The sequence below is a fragment of the Neocloeon triangulifer genome, unplaced genomic scaffold (genome assembly GCF_031216515.1).
Source record: "Neocloeon triangulifer isolate White Clay Creek 2 clone unplaced genomic scaffold, ASM3121651v1 ptg000003l, whole genome shotgun sequence".
In the NCBI taxonomy this organism is placed as follows: Eukaryota; Metazoa; Arthropoda; class Insecta; order Ephemeroptera; family Baetidae; genus Neocloeon; species Neocloeon triangulifer.
In genome coordinates this window covers 3,706,174-3,724,443 of record NW_026775546.1, presented here as the reverse complement: position 1 = coordinate 3,724,443, position 18,270 = coordinate 3,706,174, and the positions used below count along the sequence as shown (strand labels likewise).

Sequence of the window (18,270 nt, the reverse complement as noted above, 5' to 3'; positions counted from 1 at the left end):
AAAGAACCCTTGAAAATTCCTCCTTTCATCCGTGGCACGAATTATTCAACGAACAATTCAAACTTCAACAAGTCTCTTTCCGCGAACTTCGCATCGACTGCTGGCAATGAATAGTTTATGTGTTTAGTGCGCGTGCAAATAATGCCGCGGTGCGTGGCGTGCGCCGGGCAATTCGAGCTATTATAGCTGCAGGTGATCGGCGGCGCAAAACACGTTTGTGTGCGCGCGTCAGGTGCGCCTTTTCAATTATTCAGCGGTCGTTGTTTTGCAACGAGCAGCGCCACGCAACAACGCACCCCCATCTTGGTAGACTTTGTCAGCAACTTGATCACTTTTAATTTGTAAAAGGAGATTTCTTATAAGACTGAGTACAAATTAGGCTCATTAATTCTTTATTTCATTAAAAAGTTCGAGTTAAGCTTCAACAGGCAAAATGAGAAAGGTTTTGGAAATTAGATTTTCTTTCCTTCCCTTTTATTTTATTATTTTCTCTATAATTAACAAGCTTAGGGTATCTATATGAGGCAAAAAAATTAGTAAACCGTTTCCCATTAGGTCAATCAGGTCAATGTAGATTTTGATGTTGAGCTACCTATTGATTTTATTTAAACTAAATTAATTGGGGTGGTATGAATTTGGTTTGGTGAGATTTGTATTAATTTTAATGTGGCCTATTTTGTGAAAAAAATTATTTTAAAACATTCTCATAAGTAACATGTTGATTTTCCAAAATTCAGTTTTCACTCTATGAATTAATTTTTTTATGATGTACAGATAATAATCATCAAAAATAGCTCAGTCAGGCCATTTTTAGCAGCAGCTTCCTTAAAATTTTTTTTTTCTTTATTGTTTTGAAGATTTTGCAATAAAAATAAAAATATTTTAAAGTTGGTCTTCCATTACAAATAAACTTTGATAATTTCCTAAATTTAAAAAAATCGAATATTTAGAAATATTAATTATAGAAAGTATTAAATAAAGTGTCCAAAAAGAGGTAGGCAATCTGTCATACGCTTAAGCTTTGTAGCGAATTGCCCAACCTCTCCGTGTGCAGGCAAGACGGAATGATTTACAATGCAGATTAGATTAGGGACTTGTTGCAGTGAACGTGTTTCAGTCAGTCCCTACTTGATTTATTCACACGGGTCTCATGCATCATTCATTCTCCCGTCCAATTTTTCAGAAGGTATGTTCAGAACAGTTTTTAAGCTAAAAGCGCCCCTTTTTCCTTCAAATGGATTTTATTATGAAATCTCAACAAATTAAAAAACTTTTTAATGAAGCATCTTTATATGGCAGGGAAAGAAAGAAATAATTTTGCCTGGAATGGAGCCAAAATGAGGCTGGTGCGAAAACAAGCAAATCACGTCGTAAGCAAATTTTTTTACGGCCAATGCTGCCAGAAAAGTAACGGTTTTGAAATTGGCTTTCTCAGCCTTTTCCCGGCGACCAGGGTGTCGGATTTTTGCGGGTGCGCAACCTCAAGAGTCTTTTAAAAAAATGTGTTCTCGGCAGCAAACGCGCGTCGTCGGCATTTCAGGAGGGAACCATAAACGCGTGCGAGAAAGATGGAAGAAAGAGCGGCCGTAATAAAACTCACTCTCTCACTAGCGTGTATGTATGTGTGCGTATTTTTAGAACGACGTGTATACGAGTGATCCACTTTCTAAGAAAGCCGCGCACCGAGCAGCGTATCCACCACGCGGCTGTCTTTCGCCCTCCCTTCTTCTGTCACTTGATAACTGCCACAGCTTTACGAGAATTAGACTGCCGGTTAATGAGACTCTTCGCTGCTCTTTGAATTTTAATTAATTTCCCATAGTAAGACACTCATTTTCTTGCTTCTTCGTAAAATATTTAATGAGATATGCAAATTGGTCAATTAGGGATCCTTTTTACACAGATTTTTTTCCAACTATATCAAGAAATGTGTTTGTTTTAGAAAAAGGTTTCGATCTTGATAAATTTTCTAAAAGTTGCCAAAATACAATAACAATAACAACTGATAACCAATTATTGCAATATTTGCAAATAAAACTGCCACTTTTCCAATAAAATTGTATTCTTTTAAGAGAAATCATAGCTTGTATTTTGTATTTAAGTTTTATACTTTTAAAATTCAAATATACCACAAGTTAAAATGGTCAAAAAAACTTAAATAAATGTCCTTTATAGATACAGAAATTAATTTCTTATTTATTTTGATTTTAAAATTAAAATATTTTCCTTTTGAATAATTACAACATAAATAATCATTATTTAATTTTTGAACGCTCAAAAACTTGAGAGTTTATCAATCATATATTATGCTTAAAACTAAAAGTTATTTTTTATACTTCATATAAAAAAAATTTTTGAAAAGGAGAAAATGCAGCTATTGCAGCTTCATTCAACAAATTCTAACTAAATATATTTTGTAAGTGGCCAATTTTCAAACTCATTTTTTTTCAACCTATGAGAAATCCAAATTTTATCTTTGAAAGTAAAAAATAATTTGATAAACAGATGATAACAAAGGCTTTTGTTTTTCTTCTGAAAATTACAATCACTTCATCAGTGCAATTAAAATAGTTCTGAATGAAAATCTAATCCATTGCTTTTTTTTAATAATTTGAGTGGAAAAATTGCCTACAGTAAAATATTACATACATCATCTCTCATCCTAAATGATTGCTGTGAGCGAGAATAGAGAATTTTTTATGTTTATTTCCATAAATAAATCCACAAATTAAACCGTGGAAAACATAATGATTAATTTATCAATTTAAATTCTGCAAGAAATTAAAATCATTGTACAAACGGTTTAAATTAAATTCTCATGATACCTAAAAACTGTTGCAAATCAAACTCTAGTTATTTCCATGTATTTAATCTTACAATTAGGAAAGAAATATTTTGTTGATAATGTTTTTTTTTTATAAAACTGGAGTTTGACTTCACATTGCGAACATTTTTGCACATTATTAAAAACCACCACACTTCCCAAAAGACCTTATTGAATGGCATAAACCAGTAATTCCAATTTAGTACGCAAATTTCCATTACACGGCCGTGACGAAAATTATTCAAATCAACGGAAAACCGCGAACTGGCGCAGCGACCAAACGCGCCGGTCGGCCCAGTTCATTTTCAGCCGTCGCGGTCAAGTTTTCTGAACCGGGTCCACCCAATTAATTTGCGGCCGAATGCAAATATATCTGGCCGCGTGGGAGAAACGCGAAAACACAACGCTTCCCGTGGGAGACGCGGCTCGTTGAATGTTTGATAATATTCTAAACGAATTCCACGCTGCCGCTCTCTCGCTACCCTTTCTGTAAATATTTACACAATCTGCTCATCTATGAAATGATTGCAGCGCGCCGAGACCCCCGCAGGCCGTTTGGCGATTTTTGGATTTCCGAGTGGCGATTCCGCCGCAGTCTAAATTATCAGTAATGATTTTTTTGGGGTGCACAGTTTACTTTTTGTAAAAAACTTATTAAATCCAAAATATTTACAGCTCTTTCTCTCTCTTAAATTTTCACAGAAAGCATGAAAGATTAATTTGCTGCATTTTATTTTAAACAGGAATCCAAATATTGATTTAATTATAGTATTTATTTCTTATTTCCTTTTTATTAATCTTATTCTTTACTTTTGTGTTTTCGTCAAAAAATTGCACATAATATTTACAAATTAATACTTTTATGCTTTTTCATCCTCCAATTTTCGAGAACAAGGTAAAATTACAAGGCCATAAGCTAAGTTTGCAACGTAAATTTGTATAGATTGCCATAGCCCTCTGGACTTTTGTAACAAGAATAATGGTCTTGGCGCGGCAACTTAATTTGGGGCCTCCAAGTTCAACGATTCGGCAACAAACGGTGAGTCATTCTCTCGCTCGCCTTGTGGCGCGGCCACTATATGGCTCATGAGAGAGGATGAAGTTTCGCTTTCCTAAGATTAGGCCTCGCAAAGAAGTCTCCTTCGAGATAACTCTGAGCTTAGTTCTAGTAATGGAAAATTTCCAAAGACGGTTCTAAAAATAACGAAAATAAAATTATTTATTACTTACAGATAATTTAATTTTAAATCTACTGAGTAATAAAAATTAGTAAAAACTAAAAAGGCAAATAATAAAACTAAAAGGCTTAAATAAATGTTTCTTTTGCAATGAAATTTTCTGATTGGAATCAATTTGGTTCTCAGATAAATTATTCCGCCTCTGCTGGTTTTAATGAATTTTATTATTCAATTCCGCACGCTTCCGAGTGCTAACCCATTATCCGCTTGAAAAGCAGACCACAAGTGCACCAATTTTTGTGCCTTGGCCAATTTGAAAAGAGCCCCTTTGATTCTTTTCACTCGTCACCCGGCGCAAACGAGAGGAAGGACGACCTCTGCATTTTTTTTTTACTCTCATTTTCTGTTTTCTCTGTGAAGTTTTGCGGCGGGGCGAGAAGAGCACGCGGCAGATTTTTGGGTACAAAAGCCTGCCGCTCGTTGATGAGCCCCTTTTTTTCATCAAGCGGGCGCCACCGCGCACGTCCTGCCCAGAAATTCAACAGCGCGAAAAGAAGCTGCTGGAAATTGATTTCCTGCCATCCCAGTGGGTCTTCATTTCGCCGGCAACTAGATAATGTGGACGCCTTTTTTGCGCCTTTGTGACTTTATCGCTTTTATGTGAGCAGAGATATAAAAATCAGAGCAGCAGGCCTCGGCCGGCATCCCTTTTATACATTTACACTCATCCGATATGAAAACTCGCTCGGGTCGCGTTCGCCAAATTTAACATGACGGAATTAGTGGCGCGAATAACCAATTTAGTCGGACAGCTTTACAACGAAATTTGGTAATTTCAAATTTTCTCGGAATATAATAAATTGTCAACTGATGGAATTTTTAAAGTTTACTTGTAGATTATGAAAAAATTTAATTTGAAAATTAAGAAAAAAAAAACTATTAATTTGAATTATCAATTTATTTGATAATAAAACTTTTATTTGTCTCTTGTGGTTTGTCTTTATGTTCAAAGAAAGTTAATAATGCTTTGCTGCGCTCCAGTGAACACCGTTTCATTCGCAGATCCATCTCCAGTGTGATTCCATCTGTACACGGGCGACCAGTGTAATTGGGTTAGAAATCCCACGTCCGTTTCACTTTCGGTGGCAAACCAGAAAAGGTCGGGAGGTCGCCAAAGTTCAACACCGAAAAAAGAGCGGCGTCGAGCACACCTCATGTTGCCCTTTGTTGGCTCTGCTTGCAAATTTCACAAACACGGATTGATAATATTTGAAAATTGTAGTTGATGGAAATTGTGTGGCAAGTCTGGCAATCATAAATAATTAATTATTTTATAATAGAAATGAATTAAAACTTTAAAATGAGAAAAAATATTATATTAATTTTTATTTGTATTATTATTTTAATTCATTTCTTCTTTCTGTTTTAGGTAAGTTGCCAAGAGTTTCAGCTTGAATTAGTGATGAATGAACCGTTTCGGAATGTGTAAGTTTACCAACATATTTCGTCCAAGTTCTATGAACTTTCCCCTCAAAAGTTTGTTTTTATAATACAGTTAAAGCAAGTTTAGGCATTCAACTTGCTTAATTTCAAGTCTGTGAGCGAGACTTGATTTTAAACCTATAACATACAAAAAAGTTCAAGATTTTGGAGAAATTTGATGAAAATTATTTCAATCAGTGGCAATCTCCCCTTTCTATGCAACCGTTGAGACCGACCAAAAGAGTTAACGTTGGCAGAAAAACGGGCGAAAAGCGTGTCAGGGGGGCGACTGATTTTCGGTGGCGGAATTCGGCGAGCGCCTCTGCCTTGGCGTGATGCCAGACGCGAACACAAAAGAGGAATTGCCGAGGAAAGTATCCTTGAAAGCGATGCTCACTTGAAATAAAACTCGCGGTTGCGAGAATTAAGAAGTTTTCAGCCGCGTCTGCTGACGACCGTCGTCGCCGAAAAAAAAACATCGCGAGAAAAAGAGGGAGGAACAAAGCCGCCAGCAGCAGACAATTAATTTATCGGCGATTTCGCGCTGAAATTCGCGGTTGAATCACTGGGAGTGAGAAAGATAGACGCGACAAAATAATATACAAATGCGAGAAGCGAACACAAATTTGCTGCTCGTCTCCAGCAGCTACTTGTCGGCGTAATCCTCTTATACGTGTGCCACATTCAATTTTCTGCCGACGCATATTTACGGATCATCACATATTTTCATCCATTTTTTCACTTGCGTTGCGATTTTCTTTAGTAAAGTGATATTAGGTATTTTATAATCAGTCAAAATCCCGAGAAATTTTCGAAAATGTAAAAAATTTCCAGTTCATTTTTTCTACCAAATTCGAAATTCGTAGATCATTTAAAAAAAAAAATATTTATTAGCTTTTTCGCTAAAATATGTTTGTCAAATTAAACAATCGTTTTTTGAAACATATCAGAGATATAGATCAATATTCAGAATGTAATTTTATCAGAAGTTTATTTTAAAGAAACAAATTTTTTAATGAAAAAATGGGTTTTTACACAATTGAAAATTAAAAACGCCCGTGGCTATTATTTGTAGCAATCCGCTGCTTTTCTTTTTCAATTTATAATGAAACATTCTCACATCAAGTCAAGTACTGTGTTGTTTAAAATGAGGATTTGTTGTAACCATAGACCCCAGGGGTGCATGTTTAAAAAAAATCGTTTTACGGATAAAAAAAATTTGGTTTATCTTTATTAGTGTCAAAATCAATGATCATCGAGATCGAGGAAAAAGTATTTTGCTCAAAAGGCTATTGTTTTACATTGTGAGTAACAATTCTAAAAGAAGTGGTGTGTAATATTCATTAAAATAACAGACTATAACTAAAATATTCTCGATATTAAAATTTTTCAGAGTCATCATTTAATTTTATCAGTATTAAAATCTTTCAGCAGGGCTCAAATTCTGTAAAAAGAATATTCTAATGCACAGAATCGTGACCCTGCAGAGATTTGAAGTAAAATTATTGTAAATTTTAAATTAATTATGTTATAATGGTTATTCAATCATTAAATTAAATTATTGTAACTACATCGCAATTTTTAAATATAAAATAATTAAATACTTCTTCACTTGGCTTTTGAATAGGCTGATAATGCGATGGATATTTGAATTATATTTAACACATTATTTTGCCCAAAAACCCAACATTTAATCTATGATTTATTGTTGTCTATGAAAGATGTAAGATTTGGAATATTACGGAAAATTTAATTTCCTTTCTTTAGTTTTCCAAATTTAATTAACAATATATATAATTATATGTTAAAGAAAAAAGCAAACGAGATTTGAAATGAGCGAGTATTTTTTTATTTCTTTTTTATGAAATTTTTTAAGGTCAGTCATTTTGCCTCACTTGTTCAGTGGCTCTCTCTGACGGAAAAGTGCAGTGCGGATGCACTTGTCGTGTGCAATCACGAGACTCGGTGCCCCGTTCCGGCTGCACCGGCTCTCTCTCGTCTTTCTCTCCGGCTCACTCACTCGCCGAGTACATTCATATTGATTTGGGCGTGGCTGCCGCGCTTCTATCTCGCTCCACACGTGCAGAGAGCGGAGAAGGCACACCATCCTCCTCCAGCGTGTCACTCGCACAACAATTGTCACCCGAACGCAAATAATGTACAAACAAACACACACTCGACCGCTCTCGTTAATGCACGCTCGCGTGAGCGGAAATTCGCGCGCCGCCGACCGAAATTCAAAAGCATTTCTGCGCGATCTGTGTTATTTGCTGTTTGTCAAGGAAATTTTCGATCACGCGTTTTATATGCAAACGTCTGTTTGGGGCAGGTCAACATCAATTGCTTGATAAAATTGTAATTAAAGATCATTGACTGCGTGTTAATTGATATTATGCAAATCTAATGGTCAGTTATTTAATTTGTACATATTTTGTTTCTACTCTCCAAAATTACAATAACGATCAAGAGTTTTAATGAAATAGAATGGTTTTAATCAAAACCTGTGGAAAACTTAATTTTGAAGTGTTACATAATTTTCTAGATATTTCTCTTTTTGAAATCTGGCTTAGACTACCATTCTTTTTCAATAAGAAATATCTGGATATATGGTCAACATCACTTGACTGAAGTTAATAAGGAATCAAGTTTAATTCGATCTCCTCAAACCTTGCCCAAATCATATATAAAGTCCATCAACAATAATAATTTTTCAGTATTATTTTGTATTATTAGATTCTATAATATTTTCTACATCATATTTATAATTCAATTATTAGCCATATAAAACGGCGAAGTAAGATTTAATATAGCTTAAATTATGTTTAATCTCCTGTAAATTTAATATTTTCATTGGAAATTCTGGTATTTTTCTGATGAATTTTGTGTTTTTAGAGGCAAACCTGAAAAAATAAAAATAAATTGTGACCTGAGCTTTTCCTCGCTCCCTGTGAGTGCCCTTTTTTCAAAGAAAAAAATGCGTAGTTTTTTGGAATAATTCATGTTATTCCTTGAATTTTATGGAATATTTAATCAAAATAAATAATTAAATATCATCCTGATTGCGAAACAAAATAGTAAGGTCATTTAACTTGGATCACCAAGATATTCAGATAATTTTGTGTCTTTTATCTATAGGCATGGAATGGAATTATTATTTATAATAGACTGATAATAATTAATAAATTTCCTTTAATTTAGCATCACTAAAATATCCATTTTTAAAAGCCAAAGTGACGCAGAAACCTCTGCAAACAAAGGCTGTTTTTGAAAAGAGTGTTGATTGGCACAAAATAGGCGTCAATTTAAAAGCAATTTCCCACTCAAGCCCTCATCAAAGCGGCCCCTCGTCATTTTCCAGGAAAATAATTCCATTAATTGCCGTTGCTAGTGCTACCCCATAGCACATTTATAACGAGAGCGGGAAAATTTGTATTGGCCTTTCTGCGTAAGAAGTAATTGATCATTTTTCCTCCTAACGAGCCCAAACGGTTGCGTATTTAATTGATTGTATAAAGAAACGAGAAACGTTGTTGATTCAATCCAAAGGCTTCGAGCGCGCCTGCAGCTTTCGGAAGTAGGCAGCCTGCATAGCTTTGTCGCTTGAAATGTTATTGCCATTCACTGCAACCTCTACGATGCTTTTGTTAATTTTTACGCCTACTTTATTTAGCAAAACAATCTAAAATATTTACACTTTTATTGAGTCCCATTTAAACATTACTGAACGAAAATTCTTAAAATTTATTCGCCATGCAAATAAAACAGTTTGAAAGAAACCAACAAATTAATATAAAATAATTCAAATTTTTGAATATTTTAATAACTGGTGGCCAAAAAAAATCAGTTCTTTTGAAGAAGGTACACGAAACTGAGGAAATTGTTGGTCTTCGTAAATTATTAAATACAAACAACTACCCTACCAACACACACACACAACCAGCAAACTTGTCCAATGATAACGTACGCAATCTTTCTCAACAAAACCAACTGTGCGTCTCAAGACTATATTAAAAATTCACAGCACACTCGCTTTAATGGTAGGTCTGTGCAGCAGCTACGGCAGCATCTCACAAATTCCAGCTGGGGAGAAAGAAGACTTACTTTTTATTGCCTAGGCTATACGCGCGCACTGAGCTGATCAAATTTTTACGATTGAGCTAGACGAGTCTGTCTTGAACCGCGGTCGGAACACACGAGACACACTGATCGTCCAGATTCACATAAAATTAGCGAGAGGAGAGAATTAGGAGAAAAGCAGAGAAATGTGGCAGGCGTTGGAAAATCGGCTCATCAGAAAATTTAAACATGTGAATAAAACATTCAGACAAATTTAAAAAAAACCTTGTTAAAATTTACTCTAGTTAACTTCCGGTTTGATAGAATTAAATTTGAAAATTCCATTTTCCGTGTTTCCAACGCAATAGACTGCCACACCGAGGGAGCCTCTTTATGAGAAGCGGGCCGGGCTCGTTAATCAATTACCTGCCGGAGAAGAGTGTTCCATATGAAAAATCACTAAAACTACAAAGAGAGAGAAAGAAACGGAAGAGCTGCTCTCGGTTCACCACGCCATTTCGTCCGTCAAGGGCGGTTTGTCTTTCAGTTCGGCACTGCTTTCTCTCCCTCACTTGTTCTGCATGCTCGTTTTGGCCCAACACTGGCCAACCACTCGCACGGACTGACTCGATGCCGGACTGGGCCTCGTCCTTCGGTCCTTCCAGCAGCCGGAGCGGCGCAGCTGGAGAGGCTGAGGACGCGCGAGTGCGCCGGCGCCCCGACACGCACCCACCCCCTACCCCGCCGCCCCTGCCGCCGCCGCCGGCACTCGCACACGCTTTTGCATGGCTCCACCGATGGATGGATGACACGGCGCTCAAGGCGTCTTCCGCTATCTCTCTGCGCGTCTCCATATTATTAATAACCTCCTCGTTTGGCATTTTTCGCACTAATCGATACGCAGCTCTCCGAGATAATCGCATTTTCCATTCACAATTTCACTGCTAATTTTTACTGTACGAGAATTTTGCTGGCGAGAATTATATTTTGTTTATTTTTTTCCTTTTCATGGTGAATTTTTATTGACAGATTGGGCAAATAAATGCATCAATTGAATTAATTATACAGTACAAAAATATGAAGAACGAATTTCTTCAATGTCCAATAACGAAGTGGGATGAAAAAATTAATATTATAATAAGTGCAATCCTAAAAAATATGCAAACCTAGCCCAGGCCACGCAGTTTTATTGGCGCAACTAAATCAACTTTCAGAATTGTTCACATAGCTAAATTTATTGTTTCTAAAAACTGTAATGAAGATATTAAAATATTATATAATTATTTTTATAATCACGCAATGCATTTAAAAAAAATATATATAATGCAAAAACGATTTATTTGAATAATATTTTAAGGCCCCCAATATACAAACAAATTATTGTTTAATTAAAAATATTTTATGTTGTAGTCTTCAAACTGAATTTTACAAACCTGATTCTATTTTATTTTTCTCCTCTTGCATTAATAACTATACCAATTTTGGGGTTAGCACTGATCTTTAAAAGTTAACTAAATTTACATCAAATTTAATTTCTTAGTTGAGTTTACGTTAGATGCAATTTCAGTAATGTTGAGTAATAATAAAATACAAATTAAAACAAAATGATTTTGCGAAGTAAATGAGCAGCTTTTGTAAATTTTTTTGCTCTCATTCATTATTATTATATAAAAAAACTTCCAAAACCTCATCCTTTTCAACACTTTAGAAGAAGAGTTTTCCAAAATTGATCCATTGGTTTTTGCCTCTTCCCTTTTCGCGACGCACACTGCTCTGTCGCTCTTTTCTCCATCTCTGTGCGAGAGAGAGCGAGAAACTGTCACCGCAGTTACACATCTCCAAATATTTGCTTTACGGCCCGAGCACCAATGGCGTGCGACAACAGTCTACAGTTGCGTCTACTTTCGGTCGCGTCCATAAAAAAGACATTCACACACAATAATAGGGGTTTCGTCATTGGACTTGAGGACGCGTTAAAATCACGTTATCGTCCGCTCGCAATCGCAGCCCTCCGTTCACTTTCACACCACAGAAGACAAAGCTGGGGGGGGGGGGGGGGGGGACAAACGAAAAAAGCAAGACGATCGAGAGAGCCCATTTTTTGGAATTTCGGGCCCTGATGGTTCGCGTCAATCTGAGCATTTGATATACAAAGACAAAGCTCTCCATTCGAATTGCATCAGCTTTGATTCTTAATTCTCTGTTGAATGATTTGAATTTTAAAATATTTATTTTTGCGTATATAGTTTTGTAAAAGTTAAAAAACTGTATAGACCTTGATAAAATTGTTTGTAAAAGCTGTGAAAAGTTTTATTTTAATTTACGAACTTTGCATTTCTGATATTTATAATTCACATATCGTCAAAACTAAAGCTCTTCCATAATTGATCAGCCTAATTTTACACAAGAGCACGTGCGTAAGCATGTTGTTTGCGAAAATGCGATCACTCTTTTGTTTCAGTCTGCTCAGAATATACCAAAAGACGTATCAAGCCCTGAGCGCGTTATGAGATTATCGATTGACGGGCCAAAAGACATAATTTATTTGCAAACCAAAGGCGAAATTTGAGTAGATGAATAAATGTGATAAACCATGATCTCCGGTGTTTGGGCGTTACAACTCTTATTTTGTGGATCATTTTATTTTCATTCAATCTCTATTGAGGAAAAACGCGTTAAAAAAACCTAGACAAAACTTTATAAAAATTTTAGTTTATGCTTCGGAAGTGGGGCAATGAAAGAAGCTGGAATTTGAACAATGTTATGCACAAAAATTCAATTTGTTATAGTGACTTCTCAGCATAATTTTATTGCATTTGTTAACTATTATATTAAAATAACAGGTTTTAATAATTGCAATTTGTCTCCAAAACCTACTTCTATTTAGCGTTTGAATTTATTTCATATTTAAAGAACTAGATATAATGGTAAGAAAAATAAATTAATTGGTTTTAAAAAAAAAAGTACTTCACATTTTCAAAACAACAATATTTGTATGTCAGTGTAAATAATAATGGTAATTCAATCATTTTTTCATTGCTTCTGTGTATTGTTATTATTATATTATTATTATTTCTACGTCCCAGTAGCAAATACACAATAAATTGCGCGTTTTCAATTCAAAGAGTGGTTCGCGCGTATTCTCGTTTGCACGTTATATTGAATTTTCATTAGAAAAATATGTACAAAACCCGGTCGCGTTCTCGCACCTCTTTTTTCTCCTCAATAAAACGCAAGCAAAGCTTTCATTGCGACCTAGTTTGAAGAACGGAGCATCATAATAAAAGTAAAAAAAGAGTGCATTGCTGAACGGGCACTCACGTCAACGAACGCACTTAATTAACTGCGATGCCCGTCGTTACAAAAACGAAGAAGAAAAATATGCTTAGCATGCGACAAAACAAGGTAAAATAAAAAAAAAACATGATGGTGCAGTGCGTGCACTTTATTTCAGGAGACAATGCAACTGACCTGAATAAGAGTCTTTTGACCTACATATCAATTCATTCATGAAATTTTTCTTTTTATATTGATTATTGATTTATTTTTATACTTTGTAATTTTGATCCGACAAAAGCGAATATTTAAAGTAAAATTTGGTTTTTGCCGCCAACGAAGCTGCCGAGCTATTTTCCTGCCCCGGCGCACATTGTCCAATCCAATAAGGCGTGGTGATTTATTTTTAACCTACGTTTAGTGCCACACGCACTCCACAATGTACAACTCAATCATATGACTCTGCTCGTCGAAAATTCTTCTTTGTAAAAGGAGAGGAAAATAAATTAAAATTGACTTCTGTTGATCTGAACTATAAATTATCTTTGATTAGGCGATTCTGATTATTTTAGCAAAGAAAATCTTTACTAAGACGGTGATTTTCCTTCCACTTTTGCAAAGATATAAATAATTTCAAAAGTTAATTTTCAATTCCTTTGTTTTTAATAATCTCTCCTGTGTGCTCCTATCATGATTTTTTAATACTTTCAACTATACTAGAACTTGTATTGTATAATTAAATTATAATTAGAACATTTTTTTGTCAAGATTTTTAGATTAATTAAAGAATTAGTGAATAAACCGGTAGAAGCAAAAGAGATTAAGTAAAATTTTGATTTGAAAATTATTGAAAATTTATGAATTTAAAGGCTGTGATGAAAAGATTATCACATATAGTTATGCCGCATTTCAAATCCAACAAATAAATCATAAAAATGGGAAGCCAAAAAATTACACTATAAATCAATGTTTACTGAATTTCTCTCTTTGGCAGATGAATTTTAAGATAAATCCCAGCAAACAAAAATTATTAATTTCATCGTGTTATTCAATGTCTCATAAAAAAATGTACTGAAAATAAACGAAAAATCTCATCTCAAATATTTTATCGTGCTCAGCGTTTTTGAGGCATCAGCAACGTTTTCCATTTGCTTTTGTGAGCCAAGCGTAGCAGTATCTGACTTTTGTGTGTGCTTCAGTTTTGATTGTGTCAACAAATTTGGAAGAAAAGAGGGATCCGTTGTGTTTACTTTTTGCTCTCTCTCGAGAAACACACACCCACGCGTCTACTCTTGATGCAGCAGCTCTTTTTTGCCAAGCTGTCCAATTCCAAGGGCCTTTTCTCTCTCAAATCTGCGCCGAGTGAGAGAAAGGGCCTGGCGAGTGAAAGACTGAGATGATCTCATTTCAATGAGCCGAGGGGAGCTCCGGAGAAAGAGTGAAGAATGAGACCAAAAGCTTCGCGGTTCTCCCTCGTAATCAGCCCGTCTCGCCGTTGCGAAATCGGCGGCGGCCAATTCCAGTGGCGGAGAAGAAAGAAAGAAAGAAAGAATTTGAAAGACGAGGTAGCCCGAAACTCTATAATGACCAACGGGCCACGCGGCCGAAAGGATCGAAATATTTTTAGCGGCGAGACTCACACACGTGACTCACATTTGCATCTCTCTCTCGCGCTTATTATCATCAAGTCGGCGGACAAAAAGACACAATTTTCGAAAACGATTAAAAAAATTGAAATAATTTAAAAAGAAATAATTCAAATTTAAACTCACCAGCACTGCTGACTCATGGCACTACTTTTCGCTTTTGAATCGGGACTAATCCAGTGTCGAAAGGGTTGTCGCGATGCCGGAAGTGGATTCGGCCGAAAAGTGCCGAAAGTAGGCGGGCGGCGGGCGATATATTCGTGGAATTGGAGAGAGTGCCTAGGCAGAGCCAGCGGGCCAGAGTCACCGCACAGAGAGAGAAAAGAGCCCCCGGCCTGGCGAGCGGCCAGTTTCTTCTCGGCCGTCCGTCTCGCGAGCAGAGCACGCCGAGAGCGAGCGCAGGCAGGGACACTCGCCTTTAAACTGACTGCTCCTATTGTGACACTCATTGTCCCGCCGCCGCGGCCGCCGCCGGACCGACCACCATCTTCAGTCGCGCGCCCAAAGCTCGCCTCCCGGACAACCAGCCCCATTGTTTAACAATACTGATTCCATTTTTTTATTCTCAACTCCTGTTTTATTTTGCTTGGAGGTTAACTTTGAACATGGTGGAAGTTGACTAATTTAAAGGGAAGGTTCGTTTTTTTACCATTACCCTCTGTTTATATTTATTTCAATTACAGCCATGCAAAATTAAAAAAATTATAAAATTTTGACCAATAATTTCCTAAACTTTTTGACAAAATATGTCAAACTGACAAATAATTGTGTCACTTATGATGTATGATTGGCTAATAAAAATGAAAAATTAATTTTTATGGGAAGTTTGAGATATTTGTAATTATTTTTAACTAAAATTTTGATTTAGTTATTTTCTAAATCATAGGAAACCAAGTACAGGAAAAATTTCAGGAATCTTAAATAAGAGTGACTGTTTCCTTAAGAAATTTGAAAATTATTTAATGTTATTTAAAAAGTTTATAAATTTTTGCTGATTTATTATTTTCCTTTGTTGTACTATACATGATTTATTAAATGTTGCAAATCACTGACCTGCACTTTTGCACTTACTTACTTTTAATTGTCGAGTATATTATTTCTCCTTTGAAGACGCTTGTGAATAATTGTGTAGCTCGGCAAAGTTTTATTTTTTATTCTATTCGTTCCATTCAAAGAAAAGGAGAGAAACAAAGAATCCTCTAACGAAACAAGTTTGTATGCAACCTGCTATTCAAGCTAGTCTTGCCGGTTGCTGGCCACCGACAGCTGCAGGCGGCAAGAGAAAAAAGCACAATTCTATGCAGCTCTTTTGACACAGAGGACTTGGCTTTATTTTTTGGCGTGCGAGATACCAAGTATCAGTTTCGATCAGGTTGAAAAGTAATTTAAAATGAGTTATTTTCGCAGCTTTTCCATGCAACAACAATCATATTTTAAACTAAAGTGTTTTCTTTATTGTTTTTATTCTAGTCCATTATGCACTTGATTTTTTTAATCATTGACAATTATTATTTATTCATATAATGCGGAAAGTTGAAATCAATTTAATTCCCCACTTTCTTTATAACTTACTGATTAATTCAATAGTGAATCACCATGGGACGCGCCTTTTACTTGGAAACTTAAGTAAATTTCTTTATAATATCTCAGTTAAAAAATCAAAAAATCTTATCTGATTCTCAAATGCTAAAGAAACGATTTCATAACTTTGTTTTTCACATTTAATTTTATAAAAATAAAAATCACTCCAGTAAACCAGTTTTAAAACTATGATTTTCTTGCAATCCTTAATATAATAATTGCATTTTTTATTATTGTTGCGCAGATCGTTATTTATTTTGCTTCTACTGCAGTTTACTTTTGCTGTTGGCAATTTTTATTGTGAGGTTGTCACTGTTGATCTTCGCCACAAAGGATTTGTCTTGACTCTGCTACCGGTCAATAGGAAATATTTTTACCAACAAAAAGTTCGCTGCACATACATATCACATGCAGGCGCTCGGCAGTGAAATATCTTTTCTTGACCTACTTTGGCGTGTGGCTTTCTCACAATGCAATATAAAGCGAGTTGGAAGCTGTCAAGTGTTAGCAAAGGAGCATAAAGAATAAAAGCTATACTCTGGCAGTCGGAGACACGTCCGCTGTAGTTATCGCATGCAAATTTAACCGAATGTTATTTTTGCAGTTTATCACACATAAAGGAAAGGAAAAAAGTTTAATTTAATCTTTGCTGAACATGTTATACAATTCAATGTAGGTCATGAGTTAAAAGGACAAATTAAACCGTTCTTCAGAATACTAAAATTTGAAAACATTAGAAAATAAATAATTATTTTCTAATTTGCATGTTTTTAATTGTAATTTTAAATTAACGTCTCAAGTTTATGACTGCAATTAAATTTTTCTTTCAGCTTAACTGTTAATTAACAGTTAAGAATTAAAGAAAAAATTTCCAATTTAATAAAATACATCATTTTAAACTACACCAAGAAGAAAGTAGCTGTATCTTTATATTAATCTTCTTCAAAATCATGTGGCACATTTTTCAAAAACAGAAAAGACAATATTGCACAATATTTTACTCAGGATTCGTAATATTATTTCATCATATTAACCTCTGGACATTCGTTTTCGTCAGTTAGGTCAAAAGCGGTCAAAACGTCGACCGTCTCAATCAAAATTGAATTCTATAAATCAAACATTGTACAAAATTGTCCATAAAAATTTACATATCTTAATAACAATGTATTAAATATTTAATTTTTCATTTAAATATTTTATTGAAAACTTGTAATTTTCGCATTTTTTTCGTAAATTTATAAGGGCTATGGAGTTTTTAAATCATCGCTGTATATAGCAAATATTGTGAAAAATCACTCTCCGCTCACAGGCTAGCGGAAAAATGTCACAGGAAATTGTTTCAACACATATGTGCGTCCAGCGACCTCCGTCAGGACTTTATTTTTAAAACTCAAAATGGGTCAAAATCCGCAATGAGGCAATCATCAGCCATGCCGCCATCATTGAATTTCCAGCCTTGAGAGTTATTTGCGTTCATTCAAAAAAGTAGATCGCATTTTCCTGTTGGCTGATGCAGCCTTTTAATCTGGGCTACTACCTGGTTATACCTGACAAAACAGTTTGATGATAAGTTCATTATTTTTATTTTTTTTAAATTACAAATTAGTTTATTTAAATTAACAGTCAATTTTTTTATTTATATTTTTAAAAATAGAAATTCTAAATATCATAATTTAAATCAAGACGATTCTAAATAGTTGAAAAAGGAATTCTCCAGCTCTGAAAGATGAGACATTAATCTACAAAGTTTTAAATAGTCACTTGAAAGAGATAAGGGAACCAAGGCAAAACAATTTTTTCATTGAAGTCTTGTGTTTTCACATAAAAAATCTGGATTGTTTAAATGTAGTGAAAAGTGCGATAAAAGCAGAAATTGTATTAAAAATTGAAAATTTAATATATATTTTACAAATTATTTAAATAAATAAAGAGTGTGAGAAGATTCATGATAAAAGTATAGAATATTTTAAATTCTCGGCAACTCTCGTGTTTTTTCTTGAAATAACCAGATTTGAAATATTTGGAAATTTGTTTGTCGTATAAAATCACAAAGCCGATCGGAAATAATAAAAGAATGATTTATTCACTTCCTCCCTTTTTATCCGATGCAACGATCTGTCTCGTAAGGGTTGAATGACGCAGTCCTCTGCACCCGCGCACATGTTGTTTGCGTTGATGCAAGCTGCGACAGGAGTGCGCAATCTGACCTTTTTCCTCAAAGGAAAAG

General features: G+C 35.0%; 1 protein-coding gene across 11 annotated transcripts in view; it reads right to left on the bottom strand.

Annotated features, from left to right (window-relative positions):
* LOC132193266 (muscle calcium channel subunit alpha-1) overlaps nucleotides 1–14,884 on the bottom strand; it is a 46,539-nt gene extending 31,655 nt beyond the window's left edge. For 3 of the 11 annotated variants that reach the window (XM_059613848.1, XM_059613844.1, XM_059613850.1), the window contains exon 1: nucleotides 9,967–10,129. In XM_059613848.1, coding sequence (XP_059469831.1) covers nucleotides 9,967–9,988 — 22 coding nt within the window. In that variant the 5' untranslated portion in view covers nucleotides 9,989–10,129. Of the gene's footprint in view, nucleotides 1–9,585; nucleotides 9,687–9,966; nucleotides 10,131–14,588 lie in introns of those variants that run through there. The other 8 variants (XM_059613852.1, XM_059613849.1, XM_059613854.1 and 5 more) reach the window with 7 other exon arrangements.
* Between the last annotated feature and the right edge of the window lie 3,386 nt (nucleotides 14,885–18,270).